Source organism: Lepus europaeus, chromosome 5, assembly GCF_033115175.1.
Source record: "Lepus europaeus isolate LE1 chromosome 5, mLepTim1.pri, whole genome shotgun sequence".
In the NCBI taxonomy this organism is placed as follows: domain Eukaryota; kingdom Metazoa; phylum Chordata; class Mammalia; order Lagomorpha; family Leporidae; genus Lepus; species Lepus europaeus.
In genome coordinates this window covers 54,200,373-54,222,156 of record NC_084831.1, presented here as the reverse complement: position 1 = coordinate 54,222,156, position 21,784 = coordinate 54,200,373, and the positions used below count along the sequence as shown (strand labels likewise).

General features: G+C 38.6%; 1 protein-coding gene across 2 annotated transcripts in view; it reads left to right on the top strand.

Moving 5' to 3' along the window:
• Positions 1-21,784, top strand: part of DOCK7 (dedicator of cytokinesis 7) — a 248,232-nt gene that overhangs the window by 213,265 nt on the left and 13,183 nt on the right. For both annotated transcript variants that reach the window (XM_062191451.1, XM_062191452.1), the window contains 6 exons: positions 2,008-2,139; positions 12,622-12,756; positions 15,220-15,309; positions 15,423-15,659; positions 16,649-16,792; positions 17,998-18,104. In XM_062191451.1, coding sequence (XP_062047435.1) covers positions 2,008-2,139; positions 12,622-12,756; positions 15,220-15,309; positions 15,423-15,659; positions 16,649-16,792; positions 17,998-18,104 — 845 coding nt within the window. The remainder of the gene's footprint in view (positions 1-2,007; positions 2,140-12,621; positions 12,757-15,219; positions 15,310-15,422; positions 15,660-16,648; positions 16,793-17,997; positions 18,105-21,784) is intronic.

Below are 21,784 nucleotides of genomic sequence, written 5' to 3'. Positions count from 1 at the left end.
GTTCCCTTCCATCTGTATGTAATTGAAACAATTAGATGCAGTCCAGATGGGGTATCTACTAGAGAAGAAAAAGATAATCAAAGCCTGGCTTACTTTCTTGAACAGTATTGATAGGGGCACCTTTATCTGACCTTTGTGCTGAGTGTTTAGTATCCCAGCACCAAGGTTCATGTTAGGGTAAGAGGGAAGATTGAGGTAATAATGCAGTATTACCTTCCTGCCTCATTGAGATCTTCTCCAGGCCTTACTCATCTTGCAATATATTGACTAAGGACATGGATTTTTTTAAAAAATATTTATTTATTTACTTGAAAGTCAGAGTTACACAGAGAGAGAAGGAGAGGCAGAGAGAGTGAGAGAGAGAAGTCTTCCATCTGATGGTTCACTCCCCAGATGGCCACAGTGGCGGGAGCAGCTATGCTGATCCAAAACTAGGAGCCAGGAGCTTCTTCTGGTTCTCCCACACAGGTGCAGGGGCCCAAGGACTTGGGCCATCTTTTACTGCTTTCCCAGGCCATAGCAGAGAGCTGGATCAGAAGTGGAGCAACCGGGACTAGAACAGGTACCCATATGGGATGCCAGCACTGCAGGCGGCGGCTTTTCCTGCTACACCACAGCACCGGCCCCAACTAAGGACACAGATTTAAAAGATATACTACTAGACTTCAAATCCTGCTCATGCCACTTAGTAGTTGTATTTCTTCAGGCACAAATTGCTCAACTTACTGATGTCTCACTTCTTATCTATTAAATATATCTTATAATACTACCTACCTCATGAGATTGTTGTTAGGGTGAAATGAGTTCATCTAAGTGCCTGTCCCTAAGTAAGTACTAGAGTGTTTGCTGTTTTCATCTTCATTGTTACTAACATTTAGAACCAACTCATTTAAGTATAATGAGTCCAGGAGCTTTGAGTATCCCAATTCCTTCCCTAGATTGTCTGAATTAGCTGAGGAAAAAGGTTTTTTTCTCTTGATTAAGTATTTTTTTTTTCTTATGTATTTTATGTGAGAGACAGAGAGAAGAGAGGACGCTCCCTTGCACTCCCTAAATCCCTAAAACAGCAGGGACTGTACCTGGCCAAAGCCAGAAGCCAGGAACTTAATCCAGGTTTCCCTTGTGGGTGCAGGGATCCAACCACTTGCCATCAGCTGCTGCCTCCCAAAGTATGTATTAGATGGAAGCTAGAAGCAGAGCCAGGAATCGATCCCAGGCATTCTAATATGGGATGCAGGTGTTCTGACCAGCATTGTAATCACCAGCCCACATGCCCACCCAAATAGTGTTTTAATTAAATGACTGTGTATGTCTGTGTGTGTGCATTTGTGATACGGTATTTAGATTGTGGGCCAGTAATTTATTTTACAGAAATTCCTCTACTCTGTATATATTTTCATTTTTTTTGTACATAAGTGTGTATATTATACATATACATATTGCTTTCCTTAAAAAAGATTTATTTGAAAGAGTTACACAGAGAAAGGTGAGGTGGGAGGGTGTGTCTTCCATCCGATGGTTCACTCCCCAATTGGCTTCAATGGCCGGAGCTGCGCCGATGCGAAGCCAGGAGCTTATTCTGGGTCTCCCATGCAGGTGCAGGGGCCCAAGGACTTGAGCCATCTTCTACTGCTTTCCCAGGCCATAGCAGAGAACTAGATCGGAAGTGGAGCAGCAGGGTCTCAACTGGTGCCCATATGGAATGCAGGCGCTTCAGGCCACGGCGTTAACCTGCTGGACCACAGCGCCGGCCCCTCACACACATTACTTTTATAATTAGAATTGGACATTCTACTGAGATCCATCCAGAGGAGATGATTCATTATGTAAAATTCTTTTGTTAAATCTTAATACAGTTAAAATTTCGTAGTGTTTGTTTTTGTCCTGCTGGAAAAGCTTCAGTAGTGGTATTGTGTTAATGGAAATATTGTGAATTTATAATTGTAATTATTTTACTTTCTTATTGGTATAAAAGAAAGCAATATCTTATAAATGTTATTTTTATAGGCTGGCATGTATGAAGCAGTTAATGAAGTTTACAAAGTACTTATCCCTATTCATGAAGCTAATCGTGATGCAAAGAAACTATCCACAATTCATGGTAAACTTCAAGAAGCATTCAGCAAAATTGTTCACCAGGTAATGATTCTGATTTCCAGCTGCAGAATAAACAGAGAAAACTGTCTAAAAGCATTTGTGTTGCTCTGTGCTGATGTCAAACTAGATTCCATGAAATGACTCTTTTAATCAAGTTAGACATTAACAGTCACGATGATGGTTCCTGGCCAAAGCAAGTTTCATTAACAAAATATGAATTTGCCTAAAGTAAATGATGATCATCATAAACTTTACACACAAATTTTTTTATATTTTTTGGATTGTTACTAGTTAGCAAATTTTCTTAAACTATGATTTAGATTGTTTTCACAATGTAGGTTATAATTATAAATCTGTTTTTAAAATGATATCTTTTGCTGCCTAAAAAAGTTTTCATATTTAATTTTTTATTAAATGAATGAAACCTTAATTAAATAACATTTGTAGTGACTGCAGCTTAACTTTGTTTTTCCTAGATATTTGCATTCATTTTTCTTGTAATATATTTCTAATATAAAAATAGTATTTAGCAAAAATAATGAGTAAAATGGTTATCTTCTGTAATTTCATTATAATAGAATGATTTCAGTACTTGATCTTTATAGATCATTGTAGAATATACGTTTCAGCAAAAACAAGGATCAAATTACAATTGCTTTAAAATCACAGTAGGCAATCCAATTTGATTTCCTTGAAACTGAAGTCTTGTCTCCATTGGAATACTTGAAACATCCTAGTGAGCCTTCTCTCCTCCAGTTTTCTGTTCCCTTCCTGTGCTCTCTTTGCTTTTTGCTGCTGCTGTTATCTAAGAAGTTGAAATATTGATTATCCACTTTTCTGCTCAGCACTAGTTCTACTGTATTTTCCATCAGCTTGATCTTTACTTTCTTGCTACAGGCTAATCTGTTCTGTTAGATATATTAAGATCATCTGAAAATAAAATAGGGCTGTAATCCTGGTAAGCTGGAATTTCATTGTGATCTACTAAAATAGTGAAATTGCAAAAGATTAGGTTTCATGTTCATTACAGGTGGGTCTTTTTATAATAAATTATACATATACCTTCAAAGGAATTTTATCCCAGCTGCTAGAGCTATAAGTCACAGAATATACACACAAGCCCTCAGACATGTAGAGTTAGTAGCCAAGAAACTTTTATTCATTTGTATCTGGCATTTGAACAAAATTGTAATTTGTATTCCAGTTTAACCTGGATACTATAATGAAGTACAGCTCACTTAGAGATTTAGATACATAAATGAAACTAGTAGCTAGCTTTCTTTTCCCAAAATTTGTACTTTCACTTAGAAAGTACTTTGTACTTTTCACTTAAAAAAAAGTATAACTTTTAAAAGGCAAAATTTCAGTACCTATGTTTTGAAAAAGCAACTTAGAAAATTATTGTAGGTCTTGAATGAAAGAATATGCTATTTAACATATCTTAATTGTCTTGTGTTTGTGGAGAAGATTTTATGGTATATGATACCTTAAACTACTGAACTTCCTTTGGCCTTTTTTGTTCTTTTTAAACAGTTTTTTTATGACTTGCCCTTTTTTACTTTTTATTATACAGAGTACTGGCTGGGAGGTAGGTAATGTTTTAGTTAGTTAAAGACACTAATAGATTGATTTGATAAGATTTCTTTTGCCAATGCTTTACCCACATGTGCTAGCTGTGGGCATTCTGTTGCTATCTGCTATCAACTGAATTCATTAACCAAAGAAATTTTGTTAAAGTATTGAGTTATTTTTTAAGAAATTTATTATTAAGAGGTTGTGTGTGTGTGTAGGCAGTGCATGGAAATCCATATGTTACACTAATGAGATTCTTTGGTAAATGAGCCACTTTGCCATCACTTTAGTTTGTTTTTTATCCTTTGAAGCATTTCCTTCATCAACATTTATACACAGATTTCTTTTTTAACCATATTGTTTCACCTCATTTTACAGAGGTCGATTTATGTGTTATTGCTCAGAGGTATAAATCGAAAACACTACTTTTCGCCCAATCTAAGATGCCATCAATTGTAAGACATTATTATATCCTATGTGAATCTCTGTATATTAAACCAGGACATCTGTTGAAAGCCAACTGCAGAGATAATAAAATATGGGTCAAAATATGTGCATCTTAGAAATGATGAAATACTACATTTATTTGGTCTTGAATCATTTTACCTTGAGTATAATAAGCACTACTGAGGGAATAAATTCACTTTTGTCATGTACATTTCATTGGGGGGAGAGATAAAGAGATTAAGAGAACTTGAAATGTCATGCCTCATATCCCAATAGTTTATAGCGTTCAATGAAGACTACATGTGCTTCCTTTTATGTAGTAGGTAGACTTGTGAAAAGTTACATACAAATCAAGTTTTATCTGAAAAATACCAGAGAGAATTTATTACCATTGTTTTAAATCTTTCTGCAAAGGAAAGAATTCTATAAAATATACCTAGTTTACTTTGATGAGGTAAAGCAAGATAATAATAAACCAGGTTTATTTAAAGCTAGGTCCATTTGTAAAGTTGTCTGCTTTGCCTATCACTTTTTAGTCAGGTTGACATTGTGTAAACCGCCTAGGCTTCCCTATTTGGTCTTACTTTGCAGTCCTTGTTTTGGGACCCAAATAGAAAACCTTAGGAATAAATGTTACTACCAAATTCTTCCATTTCTGAAATAGTGCTCACCTTTTATTTTTCTCCAGATTAAGTCAGCACTTTTATATCTACCTTAATTCTCTAGATTAAATATATATGATCTTATTGATAACCAAATTGTGATCCTTTATTTCTGTGGCTCAGTTAAGATATGTAGAGATTTGCCATGGTTATCTATAAAGGATAAAGTTCCTTATGGATTTCCCAACATGAAATAAAATTAGCTGAAAATTAGGCATGAAATATCAAAACCTCTGAGCAGTGTCTTACTACTCTGCTTGATGCTAAATCGACCCCTGAAAGGAATAATTTTCACTGGTTATGACATTAATATCATTGTGTCATCATGTTATTGCATGGTACAAATTGCACAGACTTTATGTTCTTGTTTATATTCTTATCACTATCTTTACTGGACCTTTAGCTTTGTAGCTTCTAAATTTGTTGCACGTTTGTTTTTTGCTTTTCTCTCATTAAACCTAAATGGATGCTTGCATTTTACAAATGTGTTTGCTGCCATTTACTGCTTATTTGTTTTGAAATTTCCCTAATTAAAATGCTTTCTGTTTTTCTCTTCTCTCTTGCCCCTGGTTGCTGACCCTACTCCCTACTTTTACTATTGTCTGTTGTGGTAAGTTCCTATCTTGTGAATATTTTTCTTTATGACTGAAAACTTCAATAATTTCATTTTTTCTGAAAACTGTTTCCTAGCTAATTTCCTAGTATTCTCATAGAACTCTCACTGTATTGAAATCCAGTAAGGATAATTTATACATGGTTGAAAGGCTCATTGATTTGATAATTTACTCCTTGACTTATAAGAAAAACCCTATGGGCTTAGATATTAGCAAAGTGTTGCATTTTGGGTTATGCTCTTTGATTTGGTACAAATTATTTGAGTTGGCAAAACTTTGTAGAAGACAGTATGTATATGAGTATGTATGTGTGTGTATATAAAAAATAACTCTAACACTGGATATTTAACAATCTGATAAAGTACTCACCATGCAAAATAACAAATCATGAACCCTTCATAACCGTGTGGCTGTTATCTGCTCTGCCGATTTCAGTTCCTTAAAGGCTGATTAGTGTTCACTTTTATTTTTACTTTTCCCAATGTCCTTTTATTTTTCTTGAAATAATAAGGAATAAGTTTTGTCAGTCACTTTTTTCTTATGATACATTTTTAATTATTTTTAGGAGAGAAGTGCTGAATGTCTTTGTGAAGATTATCACAGCCATTTCATATTTGGGGGATAAGACATAAAGTTATTTTTAAAAGATATATTTGTCCATTTGTTAGTGATCAGTTTACACTCAGAAGGATACTAATACAAGTTTAGATTTTCCAGAAAAAATAACTCCAAGATATTAATAATATGACACTTTTTTGCCATTTTTTTGTTTTTAAATATTGCACATATTTCTTTAAAGAGAATAGCACTACCTTCATAGGTAGTGGTATATAGCCTCCAGAAAGACTACAGAAGATGGGATTAGCTTTGTTAAAGTAAAAACTCTATTGGATCACTGCAGAAATGTGGGTTACCCTAACTTTTAAGATTGAAGCATGCAAAATGACTGTCCTAACATTTCTCCCTGGACCAGATGGACATGAATACCAGTCAGTATTTTGACTTTGAGATGCTCATAAATACTGGTCATAGTTCTGGGTCAGTGACTTCTGTTGAATTTTATGTTCTTTAATCCACATTAAAGCTGATTGAGGTAAAGTAACACACCCAGGTGGAGCAGAACTAGAAACACCAAAGAATAATAAAGAGGAGAATAAGCCCTAAAAGAAGAAAATAAATAAATAAAACTCAAGAGGACAGAGCATAGTTAAAAGAAGTAATTTTAGATATTATAGTGGGAAATGTGACACACCAAAGAAGTTAGGCCATTGTAGATGTGAAACATCTGTTACCTTAAGTTAAGGAAAACACAATAAATGAAAAGAATCTTAATTTTCCTAGGAGGGGGTACTTCTGATAGGTAGTGACTCCCCAGTGATTAGTAAAGACCCATGACTGAACACCTGATGAGATATGCCATACCATTGATTTTGTTCATCCGCTTATGCTACTTTTGAGGGGAAAAGGATACTATAGATGGTATTAGACATGATTTCTTTTATTTGAACTAGTACATATAATGGTCAGAATTAAACTTCTGATCAGAAATAGAGTAGGATGTATCTTAGAAGAATACATTTGGTAGGTAAACCACCAATCTGATTTTTATACTGAAGTATAGAGAAAGGATATGCAAACATGCAAGAAATTACTGTAAAGAATGATGCTATAATATAGAGAAAGGCAAAACATATGGAGGGAGATAATTCTCAAAAGAGTTACTCAAGGAAATTCACAGGAATTCTCCAGGAGGACAACTCAAAGATCCTACTCATAATGTCCTGGTATTTATACTTGTATGTAGAATATAGGAAACATGTGGCTGATTTTTGTAGAATTTTTTAAAGATTTCTTTGTTTAACATTTATTTGAAAGGCGGAATGACAGAAAAAGAGAGTCTTCCAGTCTGCTGGTTTATTCTACAAATGGCATCAACAGCCAGGGCTGGGCCAGGCCATAACCAGGAGCCTGGAACTCCATCTAGGTCTCCCATGTGGGTGGAAGGGGCCCAAGTAGTTGGGCCATCTTCCACTGCTTTCCCAGGCATATTAGCAGGGAGCTGGATTAGAAGCAGAGCCAACTGGACTGGATACAGGATGCCATCATTGCTAGCAGCTACTAAACCCAACGTGCCACAATGCCAGCCCTGGGAATGAACTGCTTAATCAAGAGCTCAGATTCAGGTGTCAGGTATATTGGAGTTTAACTCCCAATTCTACCATTTACTAACAATGAGACCTCGGGGAAGTTACTTCTATAAAATGAGGTGACAGTAGTGGCATCTATCTCGTAGAGCTTTGTTACAAACAGGTAATGTGGTTAGCCAGCATCTAGCATATAGTAGTAAATACTCAAAAATTTTGGACAGTATTATTTTTGTTGTTGTTACTATGATTGTTAGCATCCATAAGTATTATCCTTACTACTACTTGAAATCCTAACATGAGATTTAGGTAAACATAATCCATGACATACCAGGTTCCCAAGTTGAAATCTATGGCTAGAATGAACTGGTAAGTACAATGTAAAAAGAATGGATCTAATGAAAGGGAAGAGAGATGACCACGTGTGCAGTACTGGTATGCCTATGTAGAAATCAGTTAACTTGAAGGAAGCATAGAGGAAAACAGCTGGATGAGGGTAAAAGAAGTTAGAGAAGTGCTGATACTGTGGAAGCACAGCTTGCTCAACAGAATGTTTCTTGCTGGATAGAAATAACAAAACTAGAGATTTAAGATATATTTGTCGTAAGAGACTTCAACTATTTAGAGACATGGTAGGTGGATTTCTTCATTTGGGACACAGTTGCGTCTCCCAGGAGATGTGAATGTGATGAGTGGAAATGCTAAGGGAGAATAAGCTGGAGCAGAGGATCGATGCAAAGTTCAGAATGCATTTGGAACAGTAAAGGCAGGGGATGCTACGGAAACATGGACTGGATTAAGAGAAAGAAGACCATTTGTTGTTGTTGTTGTTGTTGTTGTTGTTGTTTTTCAATTAAGTGGGAAGCAGGTATCATCCTATGTTCCAAAACTCTTTGAAGAAGAACTAAAAATGAATCAATGTGTTTCCTAAAGATGAGACTATGTGATCATACTTTCATGAACTGGGTAGGACCAGTAGTCTTCCTCTCTAGCATCAGACTCTGCTACTCCCTCCCTCACGTCAGTGCACACACAGGCAAGCATTTTAAATTCTAGTAACCCCCATGGTTGCTTCTCTGACCACATCCCCTGCCATTCTCCTCCTTGTTCATGCTGCTCCAGTTATAGGATTAACTTTGCTGGTTCTCAGAAACACCAGGCAGGTTCTTGCCTACAACTCCAGTGATCCGCATGAGTAACTCATACTTCCTTCCCATCTTTGCTCAGATAGCCTTCTTGGGGAGACCTACTCTGACCACCCTCTTTGTCTCTTTAGTTCACGTAAATCTCTACAACAGTTTGCCCACACGTAGTAGGATCTCCATAAGTACCTAGTTGAATGGCTTCCTTCACATAAATTCTATTTTCTGATTTTAACATTTTTCTCCCTCTCTTTTTGCTGGAATATTTCTTCCTTCATCTTTTATCCACTTGGGCCATATATATAATTTATCTTCTTTACTTTCCACAAGGTTTTAATACATTTTTATTAACATGATAATTGTACATATTCTTGGGATGCAGTGTGATATTTCAAGACATTATATAGAGTGTTGGCCAATTCTCTTGAGTCCTAGAACCCTGTATAAATCTAGAACCTCTACTGAGACTTGGCTTCAACAAGATTTTCTTTCATTTTGATTGATTGATATATTTGACAGATTGGTTCACTCCCCAAATGGCCACAATGGCCAAAGCTGGGCCCATCTGAAGCCTGGAACCAGGAGTTTCTTCTGGGTCTCCCAAATGGGTACGGGGACCCAAGCATTTAGACCATCTTCCACTGTTTCCCCAGGCCATTAGCAGGGAGCTGGATTGGAAGAGGAACAACGAGGACAGTGAACCAGCACCCGTGTGGGATACCAGTGCTGCAGGTGGAGGCCTAACCTACTATGTCAGAGCAGCAGTCCCATCTTTCCTTGCTTGATACTTGTTTTTATTATGGCATATATCCCTTTTTTATTGTAGAAATTATTTGAACATGTTTTTTAGTTATTGAGAAACAAGTCTTGTTTAGTTTTATTTTCTTATTAAGGTAAACAGTGGCTAACAAAATAAGCATTCAGTATTTTTTTTCCTTGAACTGAATGTCAGTTTGAGAATAGACATATATTTATACGTATATTTAAATGTTTACGTATATATGTATATATATAAGAGGCTATTGAATTTTAAGCTGCATTAATAAAATTCAGTGTCCAGATGCAGGAAGGCAGTGAGCCACTGAGATAGTCCCCATTCAGATCACAACAGGAGTATTATGTCTGTTTCTGAGATACCTCGCTTCAAAGGTAGCACTGAAAAACTAACACAAAACAGAGTATAAGCATTCCTGTCATATGAGGATGGGTTGAGAACTAAAAAGTTTTGATAAGGGAAGCAAGTCCTATTGGCTGTGTCTAAATATATTTAAAGAGCCACAACATTGAAGAATTGGAAAAAAATGTTTCAAGCTGGAAATCTGAGAGGAGTATAGACAAAATAACAGTATTTTAATATTTGTGATTTTAAAGAGTAGAAATGTATATGTACATGGAAACATCAAAATGTTTGTAGAGGCGCTGGCTCTGTGGTGTAGTGAGTAAAACCACCACCTAGAATGCCAGCATCCCCTATGGGCTCCAGTTCAAGTCCCGGCTGCTATGGCCTGGGAAAGCAATTCAAAATGGCCTAACCCTTCGGCCCCTGCACCCATGTGGGGAAACTGGAAGAAGCTCCTGGCTCCTGGCTCCTGGCTCCTGGCTCCTGGCTCCTGGCTCCTGGCTTTGGATCAGCTCAGCTCTGGCTGTTGTGAATGTTTGGAAAGTGAACCAGCGGATAGAAGACCACTCTCTCTGCTGCCTCTCTCTAACTTTCAAATAAAATAAATAAATCTTTAAAAAATAAATAAATAAAATATTTGTGGAAATAAAATGAAAAATAAGCTTATTTTGGTACAAAAAAACTTTTGAAATCCGTGCATACAAGGGTCTTCAAAAAGTTCAATTTTTGCTCCCAAATAAACATCTTCTAATTCCATTCTTTCAAGAAATTTTTGAGGTATATTCATGTATGTGCATAGTATGACATGTTTTTTAAAAATAATCAAAAATTGTTTTTAAGATTTATTAATTTGAAAGTCAGAGTTAGAGAGAGAGAGAGAAAATCTTCCATCCATTGATTTACCACCCAGGTTTCCCAGATGGGTTGATCCAGGCTGAAGCCAGGAGCCAAGAACTCCCACATGAGTGGCAGGGGCGCAAGTACTTGGGCCATCTTCTGCTGCTTTTCCTAGGCCATTAGTAGGGAAGTGGATTGGAAGTGGAGCAGCCAGGATTGGAACTGGCACCCAAATGGGATGCTGATGGCATAGGTGGCAGTTTTACCCACTGTGCAACAGTGCTGGCCACACAAGTAAATTTTTTTAAGTTATTTTCTCAGATGCCATTTTTATTTTCCAGGAAGTGCCTTCATTTCTTAATTTTTGTCAGAATTTGCTGTTATTGTGCCATTGGCTTGATGGTGATTTCAATGAGAATTTTGTTTGAATTCATTTAATCCAGCTAAAGAGATTCCATTTGCTATAGAAATCAGTTAATTTTTATGTTTGCTGAAATATGAAATAAGCTGATAGTTAAAAAAAAAAGTTTTTAAATTAAAACCTCAAGTCTCTAGCTCCAAAAGCATTTTCCTTTAAAATTTCCTTTAGACAAAAATTTTAGGGATTTTTTAGTAACTGTACTTTTATTTCTTAAATTAAACTAGTAAGTTAAGGATCAAAGTTTCTCCCATTTTGCTTATTTATCTGTAACACTTGTAAGTTATTTTCTATGCCCTTTGCCTTTCCAGTGTAGAAAAAATAAATAAAGCAGTTTAGGCTTAAACAGAATCGAGAGGAATTTTTTTTTTTAAACAAACTTTTTTTTTAAATTTTATTATTATTATTATTTTTGACAGGCAGAGTGGACAGTGAGAGAGAGACAGAGAGAAAGGTCTTCCTTTTGCCGTTGGTTCACCCTCCAATGGCCGCCGCGGTAGGCGCACTACGGCCGGCGCACCGCGCTGATCCGATGGCAGGAGCCAGGTGCTTCTCCTGATCTCCCATGGGGTGCAGGGCCCAAGGACTTGGGCCATCCTCCACTGCCCTCCCTGGCCACAGCAGGGAGGATCGGTGCCCCGACCGGGACTAGAACCCGGTGTGCCGGCGCCACAAGGCGGAGGATTAGCCTAGTGTGCCGCGGTGCCGGCCATCGAGAGGAATTTAAAAACTTGCATGTGGTTGTGTATATAGGAGCCTCTACAAAATCCTTCTGAAACAGCTTTGTATATGAATTATTAAAATTGCATGGAATACTTCCAAATACCTATCTTTATTGAAAGAATTTGTCTTCAGATATGCTTATGTGAGAGCTAAGGTAACCTTAGTGCCACTTAGTGTGTGGCTAATGCATGCAGTGGGTGGCATGGAGGTTTTAGAAAAACCAAACAAAAATTTGTTTAGCTTTCATTCATACATCTTTTTCCTTTCTCATCCACTTTTATGCACTCTTCCACGTCTGAATGTTTTTGTCAGTGGAGAGATACTAATTACAGATGTTTTGCTTTAGTTCTTCTGGGAGTTTTTAACATTTTTACTGATGGCTGTATGCCAGGTACTCTACTTGGCTTCTGACTTTCATGATCTCATTTAATATACCTGAAGAGATTATGTAAAGGTTAATGCTAATTTTAAAATGTTAGTGTCATTTCAAAATTCATAGAGTGTGCTCTAATGTTAGGTCAGTTAAGACGCAGTTCATTGTTATACCAAGCACCTTTTCTTTCAGTGAGGAAAGTAAGTTATCTCAATTCTATGTAAGAGAATTTTCTATGTAAGAAAAATGTAAGAGGTAGTCATTTGGTACAAACTCTGAAAAATACATGCTATATGTGACTTACTCACTTGATCAAAGCCCTAATTGCTTAATGTTGTTTATTAGAAGTAATGAAAAAACAAATTGAGAAATAATAAAATCTTCTAATTTTGAATTAATAGTTTATGCAATCTAAGCATGATATGAAAAACAAAGACTTTGTATTAAAATGTCTTTATTCTCCTATATCTAGGATGGTAAGCGGATGTTTGGCACCTATTTTCGTGTTGGTTTTTATGGAACCAAGTTCGGGGATTTGGATGAACAGGAGTTTGTTTACAAGGAGCCTGCAATAACCAAACTTGCAGAGATATCTCACAGATTGGAGGTGAATGTTGCGGTGATTCACAAAATATTTAATTTGTTCTCTCTGCTATGAATAGATTTTCGGATCCAGACCTAATTATATAGTAAGCTAGACCCTGCCAAATAAGCTACTTCCTTAAAGTATGTACAATAACCCTCTTTTGAAATCTTCAAATCTCTTATGGCTAGAGTGAAATAATACTAACTTCTTTTCAGGCTACATATGTGTTTCAGAAATCCCTGCATCCTGCTGGCATCAAGACCCAGCAGACCCCAGTGACTTATGGAGAAATGTATAATAGTCTCCACATTTTGTAGAAAAACATACAGGAAATTAAGTTGCAACAAAGAGTGAAGCTAAAAGCAGAGCTCCAAGAAATTTGTGAATCAAGTGCATCATCTCTGGCTTAACTGCTTCCCTAAAAAATAGGTATACAACTTAAAAGCCTGGGGCCCAGCGCCGTGGCTCACTTGGTTACTCCTCCGCCTGTGGCACCGGCATCCCATATGGGCGCCGGGTTCTAGTCCCAGCTGCTCCTCTTCCAGGCCAGCTCTCTGCTGTGGCCCCGGAGGGCAGTGGAGGATGGCCCAAGTGCTTGGGCCCCTGCACCCGCATGAGAGACCAGGAGGAAGCACCTGGCTCCTGGCTTTGGACCAGCACAACGCCGGCCATTGTGGCCATTTAGGGGGGGGAACCAACAGAAGGAAGACCTTTGTCTCTCTCTCTCACTGTCTATAACTCTACCTGTCAAATAAATTAAAAAAAAAAAAAAAAAAGAACTTAAAAAGCCTGAAATTATATCTTAAAAACATTTCTTAGAATTCCTTAACCTTTTTTTTTTTTTTTTTTTTGACAGGCAGAGTGGACAGTGAGAGAGAGAGACAGAGAGAAAGGTCTTCCTTTGCCGTTGGTTCACCCTCCAATGGCCCCGCGGCTGGCGCACCACGCTGATGTGAAGCCAGGAGCTAGGTGCTTCTCCTGGTCTCCCATGGTGTGCAGGGCCCAAGCACTTGGGCCATCCTCCACTGCACTCCCAGGCCACAGCAGAGAGCTGGCCTGGAAGAGGGGCAACCGGGACAGAATCCGGCGCCCCAACTGGGACTAGAACCTGGTGTGCCGGCGCCGCAGGCGGAGGATTAGCCTATTGAGCCGCGGCGCCGGCAGAATTCCTTAACCTTTAAAAGATCTTTGTTTTCACCATAAATGATTGCATATTAATTGAGGTAACCAATCTTTTTTAAGATTTTATTTATTTATTTATTTTGACAGAGTGGATAGCGAGAGAGAGAGACAGAGAGAAAGGTCTTCCTTTTTGCTGTTGGTTCACCCTCCAATGGCCGCTGTGGCCGGCACATTGTGCTGATCCGAAGCCTGTTAAGCCACGGTGCCGGCCAAGATTTTATTTATTTTTAAGACAGAGTGATGGGGGGAGTGGGAGAAGGAGAGAAGGAGGTAGAGAAAGGGAGAGCAAGAGAGAGAGATATCTTTCATCCATTGGTTCACTCCCCAAATGACCACACCTGTGGCAACTAGGCCAGGCCTGAACCTCCATCCCAGGTCTTCCACATGAGTGACAGGGGCTAAATACTTGAGCCTTCTTCAGCTTCTTTCCTAGGTGCATTAGCAGGAAGCTGGACTGGAAGCAGAGTAGCCATAACTCGAACCTGCGCTCCAGTGTGGGATGCCAGCTTTGCAAGCAGTGTGTTAACCCACTACACCACAACGCGGCCCCCCACCTCCCTGTCTTTTCTGTTATAGTTATTCTTTCCAATTTTTCTCTATTCTTAGTGCTCAAAATATCCCTGGACCAGAAGCATTGGCACCACTTGGGAGATTGTGTGAAATGGAGACTCTGACCCCACCCACCTCAGACTTTCTGAATGAAAATCTGCATTTTACAAAATCCTAGATGATTTGTACTCACATGACATTTTGAGAAGCAAACTCTAGACTTGTTTTTATTCTCAGCTGATGTTAATTCTTTAATGTTAGAATCTTACTGGTGGTTTTCACTCAGCCTAACTTATAAACTGGCTCAAATTGACTTTTTATTTTTCAAGAGCTAGATAATTCTTGGGAAATATTGAGACAGTACCCCAGACTTGCTCAGTCATACATGTTATCTTCGAGGTAAAGGTAGAGGTTTTTCTCCTTTGAAGATTCAGATTTAATTTTTCCTTTTAAATAGTTCTGTCCATTGCCAATGATAATGAATTTCTTTCATCTGTGTTTTTTATTTGTCTTGAGGACATTTTTTGGGATCCGTATTTCTATTAGAAAACTTACTGTTTTTTAATAGTACTTTATGTTAAAATGCATTGATGGGAATAATGTCAAATAAATAAGAACTGAGACTATAATTAACGACATGTTGTCCAGGACTTACTAAATATCTTAATTTTGCTCAGGGGTCTCCTTCAGAGGCCACCTCTGTTTACTAATCCTGTTAATTTCATGTAAAAGATTGATTTTTATTTCTTGTAGGGATTTTATGGAGAAAGATTTGGTGAGGATGTGGTTGAAGTAATCAAGGACTCCAATCCTGTAGACAAGTGTAAATTAGATGCTAACAAGGTACGCTTTATTGGACTGTAATAACATTTGTATCTTTGAGATCCTCTTTGTGATTTTGAGAAATACTGGGCAATGATTGAACAGTAAGGAAATGGATTCTTTTCCTTTATCAGGCATATATTCAGATTACCTATGTGGAACCATACTTCGATACATATGAGATGAAGGACAGAATCACATATTTTGACAAAAATTATAACCTTCGCCGTTTCATGTACTGTACACCATTCACTTTAGATGGCCGTGCCCATGGAGAACTTCATGAGCAATTCAAACGGAAAACCATTCTGACCACTTCTCATGCCTTTCCTTATATTAAAACAAGGGTCAATGTCACTCACAAAGAGGAGGTAAGTTCATAAATAGGAAAATAAAATTAGTGAAATAAGCACATTTGAGCTATGTGATAATGTAGATGCAGCAGAAGATATGTACCCCGCACACAGTAGCATACTGGAATTTTATCTGTTTTTTTTTTTTTTTTTAAAGATTTATTTATTTTTAGTTACACAGAGAGAAGAGAGGCAGAGAGAGAGAGACAGGTCTTTCATCCGATGGTTCACTCCCCAGTTGGCCGCAACGGCTGGAACTGCGCCGATCCAAAGCCAGGAGCCAGGAGTTTCTTCCTGGTCTCCCACACGAGTGCAGAGTCCCAGGGACTTGGGCCATCTTCTACTGCTTTCACAGGCCATAGCAGAGAGCTGGATTGGAAGTGGAGCAGCTGGGACTAGAACCGGCGCCCACATGGGATGCCGGCGCTTCAGGCCAGGACGTTAACCCGCTGTGCCACAGCGCCGGCCCCATTATCTGGTTTTGAGTTAGATTTATTACCTCAGTTCCTAATTCACCATCAGTTTATGTTTTGATTTTTTTCTGTTATGTAGGGATCCAAATTTGGCATTTTATTGTTACATTAAAGTCTACAACTGGTTTCCAATTTTTTCTAGTTTGTTTTAAATTTTGTTTATTTATTTTATTTGAAAGGGAGAAAGAGAGAGAGAAAATCTCCTATCTTCTGGGTCACTCCCCAAATGCCTGCAACAGCTGGGGCTGGGTCAGGCTGAAGCCAGGAGCCAGGAACTCAATCTGGGCCTCCCGTAAAGGTGGAAGGGACCCAAATTCTTGAACCAGTGCCTGCTGCATTAGCAGGGTATGCATTAACAAGAAGTTAGTATCAGGAGTGGCAGCCAAGACTCTAACCCGTGTACTCTGATAAGGGATACAAGCATCTTAACCACTATACCAAACTCCCATCCCTCTAATTTTAATTGATTATCTATAAAACTAATTAGATAGTTTTTAATCAGTACACTGTCCTAATGGATACTATTTTACTCAGATCATCTTAACACCAATTGAAGTTGCTATTGAAGACATGCAGAAAAAGACACAGGAGTTGGCATTTGCGACACATCAAGACCCAGCAGACCCCAAAATGCTACAGATGGTACTCCAGGGATCTGTAGGCACAACAGTGAATCAGGTTAGTGCTTAGTGCTAGCACTATGTATTGAAGTTCTGAATAGGACTTGGAATAATTTCATTATTAGATTTTATAAAGATAAAAATAGGTGCTGAATCAAGTGAAGCAGATACATGTTAGATGTGATTGTAAAAGACACAAAGTATAAATGAAGTCAAGTTGAAAAAAAGAAGGCTTTAGTATAATCTCAGATGTAAGGTTTTCACACCTGCCTTCTCTACTGCCTATGTTTTTCTACCTATCCATTCCTATACATTGTATTAAGAAAGAATTAAGAAACTTAAAATAGCCTTTATTTAACAAGCTTATACTCCGTGAATGTGATCTAAAAAGGAAGACTCATTTTCAAAGCTTTGTACATAAATCCTATCTTGATTTTCCATGATATTACCTTCTCCAGATCTTGACAATGAATGGAGAGGCTTAAGTAGATACTGTGGAATCATTTTAAAATTTTTAATGATATATGTACACACAATATTATTGTTACTTTGTCAGATGCGAATTAGAAGGTATTCCCATGGTTTTCTTAGAGCTGGTTCCCTGATGTTCTCTTGCTGATATTTTAGGCACGATCCCAATCTTAAGGAATGTTCCAAGGTAAGGAAAGCTCAGAAAGGCTTCCAGTAAGATCTCACGTGACATATCTTAAATACTTTTTAGGTGAAAGGAGCAAAGCCAAAAAAATGTTCTATCCATGCTAAAATGCCTTATGACTTTTGCCCACTAGTAACACACATGATTTTGAGGTTTTACTTCCTCATGATGTAACTCACAGAAGATCATCTTCTTTAACTGTGTCAGGAACATCTTTGAAATATTGATAGAAACTGTTTTAGTAAAAATCAAGTCTAGCAATCAGTAAATTGGCAGATATAGTAGCCTGACACTTATATATCTAGGTTATTAAAGGAATGTAAAGAACAAGGCAAACTGCATTAAGGAACACAACAGTCCTTGAGCTCCTACTTTGAAGAATGTTAAGCAGTAATTAAGTTAATTGCAGTAGGCAAGAATGTAAATATGAACTTACGAGACACTGAAACAATTTTCTCTGAAGAGCCTTAATATAGGCATAAATAGATAATGAATTCCATTTAAATGCAGCCATCTCCGTGCTTTAAAAAAATCATTCAGGTTTATTCTGTCTGTGATTTCAGAGAAGACAAAAATCGCACTTCTTATTTTATTTCCTTATTTTACAGGGACCTTTGGAAGTTGCCCAGGTTTTCTTATCTGAAATACCCAGTGACCCAAAGCTGTTTAGACATCATAATAAACTGCGACTCTGCTTTAAAGATTTTACTAAAAGGTATTCAAGGCTTCCTGCGTAATGATGATCGGAGTGACAATGTCTGGTATCAAAGTATGCCATCATGACCTTAAGGGACTATTGAAAAACGAGAGCACAGGGAGATGGTTCACAATGAGAAATGATCTGTGTCTAATTTAATATTCTTTAATACTATATTTTCATTTTTTTAACTTGAAGCTATTAAGTTATCTAACTTGAAAGTTACCCTTTTTTTTAACCTGCTTCAGTGTGTGAGTTTCTGCTTCCCTTCCCTTATTGAAATCTCTTTCTTTTTTTTTTTTTTTTACATTTATTTATCTGTTTGAAAGGCAGAGTTACAGAGAGGCAGAGGCAGAGAGATCTTCTGTACACTGTTTCACTCCCCAGATGGCTGCAGTGGCCGGAGCTGGGCCATTCCAAAGCCAGGAGCCAGGAGCTTCTTCCGGGTCTTCCATGTGGGTGCATGAGCCCAAGCACCTGGGCCATCTTCTATTTTTTTCCAGGCCATAGCAGAGAGCTGGATCAGAAAGAGAGCAGCTGGGTCTCGAACTAGTGCCCATATAAGATACTGGCACTGCAGGCAGCAGCTTAACCTGCTGTGCCACAGCACCAGCCCCCCCTCAGTGAACTTATAAGGAGTGAACATGAAAGCAAATATTTATGTTTAAATTTGTGTTCTTGGCCGGTGCCATGGCTCACTAGGCTAATCCTCTACCTGCGGCGCCGGCACCCCGGGTTTTAGTCCTGGTTGGGGCGCCAGATTCTGTCCCGGTTGCTCCTGTTCCAGTCCAGCTCTCTGCTGTGGCCCGGGAGGGCAGTAGAGGATGGCCCAGATCCTTGGGCCCTACACCCGCATGGGAGACCAGGAGAAGCACCTGGCTCTGGCTTCAGATCGGCGCAGCGCGCCAGCCGTAGTGGCCATCTGGGGGGTGAACCAATGGAAGGAAGACCTTTCTCTCTGTCTCTCTCTCTCACTGTCTAACTCTGCCTGTCAAAAAAAAAAAAATTGTCTGTGTTCTCTTCCAGGCCATTTAATCTTTCTAATCCTCAATTTTCTGATTTTAAAGTAATGATAATAACATCTACCTCCTATAGGGAGATTGAGCAAATTGGGTGAACTACATGGATATGTATTAGGGGTCTTCCAGGGTACCCCCAGTTTCAGTGATTTGCTAGGAGGACTCAGCACACACCACATAGAGTCCTTCAGTACATTGCTCTGAAGGATACAAAATAGTCAGCAAAGGGAAAAGGTGGATGGGGTCAAGGCTGGAGGAAACCAGCTGTGTGCTGCTTTTTTTTTTTTTTCTTTTTTTAAAGATTTATTTATTTATTTGAGACTCCAAGTTACAGAGAGAGAGGGAGAGACAAAGAAAGATCTTCCATTTGCTTGTTCACCCCCCAGGTGATTGCAACAGCCATCGGTAGGCCAGGCTAAAACCAGGAGCTTTCATACAGGTCTCCCGTGTGGGTAGAGAGGCCCACCACTTGGGCCATCTTTCAGTGCTTTTCCAGGCCATTAGCAGGGAGCTGGATGAGAAAGGGCGCCGCCGGGACGCAGACCAGCGCCCATGTGGGATGCTGGCATCACAGGCAGTGGTGTTACCCACTCTGCCGCAACACTGGTCCCTAACTGCAGGCTTCTAAGGGTCCTCTACCAGGGCAGTCATGCAAGACATACTTAATTCCTTCAGGAACAGGTTGTGACAGCTTGTGTGAAATGTTATCTACCAGAGAACCTGATGAGGTAAGACTTTGTGCCAAAGGTTTTTCAGTGGAGACTGGTTCCATAGGCACACTCTCCCTGGCATTTACCAAAATGCCAGACACACAGAAGGAAAGCAAGTATTCAGCAGGCACCCAGGTGTCTTTTTTTAATTTAAGATTTATTTTTTTAAATATTTATTTATTTATTTCAAAGGCAGAGTTACAGAGGCAGAGAGAAAGGAAAGAGAGAGAGGTCTTCTATCCACTGGTTAACTCTCCAAAAATGGCTGTAACAGCGGAGCTGGGCCAATCCGAAGCCAGGAGCCAGGAACTTATTCCTGGTCTCCCATCCAGATGAAGGGCCCAAGGACTTGGGCCATCCTCTACTGCTTTCCCAGGCCTAGCAGAGAGCTGTATCGGGAGTAGAGCAGCCAGGAATCGAACCAGTGCCCATATGGGTTGCTGGCACTACAGGTGGCGGCTTTACCTTCTGTGCCACAGCACTGGTCCGTTCATGGTGTCTTTATAAACATTTTGTGCATAAACGTGCCACTTTTTTGCTTTGGGAATGATGAGAACCTCCCCAAAACCAACCTTGGCATTAACCAAGCACCGAAATTGCAATCAGGCCTTTCTAAAGATAGCAGTCCCGTGCATGTTATCTTAACTCCTTTGCACAAGGGGAATATTTCTAGGCTAATACTTGACACATAATAAATGTATGTTTAGTAAATACAGAATTTTGAAACAGTTGGGAAAATGAATCGTTTATTAGCCCGATACTTGATTCCTGCCTTGCTAACACTTTGATGCACAATAGAAGGAATGAGGAGTGCGCATTTGGCCTATCTGTTAAGATTTGGGGCATTAGCATCTCATATCAGAGTGATTAGGATTGAGTCCTGATTCCACTCCTTATTCCAGCCTCTTGCTAATATGTACCCAGGGGGACAGCAGCTAATGGAGCCAAGAACTTGGGTCCTTGCTACCTGCATAGGAGTCCCAGCTTGCCTTCCCAGCCTGGCCCAGCCCTGACTATTGAGGGCATTTGGAGAGTGAATCAGTGGATGGGAGACCTCTTTCTTTCTGTGTGTGTGTGTGTGTGTGTTTCTGCCTGCCTTTCAGAATAAATAAACATTTACAGATGAAACAAAGTCAAAGAATATTACAAATATTTGAAATGGACCTTAGATGATGAGTATCAGTTGTTCAGGCAGAAATGAAGAAGGATTTACCCAATAGACAAAAACATGAGCAAAATTCAGGATCTGTTCTGGGAAAATTAAGTGGTCCAGTGAAGCTGAAACCATGGAATCTATGAAGACCAAGTAGTCAAAGAAAAGACTGGGAAAGTAGATTGAGATCAGATTGAAAAGACCTTGTGTGTCATCATGTATCATTGACTATCGCCTAACAATACAGTATCAGAACCACAGGCAGAACCCCGTCTTTGACTCCCTATCATTGTTTCAGTTACCAAATATGAAGTATGGCCTCTCTTATCAAATCATTCATTGAATGGGTTTATTTGGGCAGAAATAATTTTATATCAGTTTTGTCATAAAAAAGTACAGGTAATGCTAACTTATTTAAATAGTTTGGAATGATACCTCATTTATTCTCATTACATTACCTATCACAAACTGTTATCAATTTCTCCTACCTGAACATGGTATCAATGTAAAAGAAAAACTTCAAAAAGTTTCACAGGAGCCTGAGATTTTACAAACATAAGGCAATTACTGGGATAGATAAATTCATAGGATTGGTTTCAGAAAACATTGCTCCTGGTATTTAGAATTAGATGATCTGCAGCAGCAAAATAAAAAACTCTCTTTTCTGCTTAGAGAAAACTGATTCATTTTTAGCATTAAATTTATTATTTTGGAGTTTTAAAACAACAACAATAATTAAGTCCTGCTAGTTTTGTGAGCCAGTTGACTGTGGAGCAATACACACTTCTTTAGTTCTTTTCTCCTACTAATGTTTAC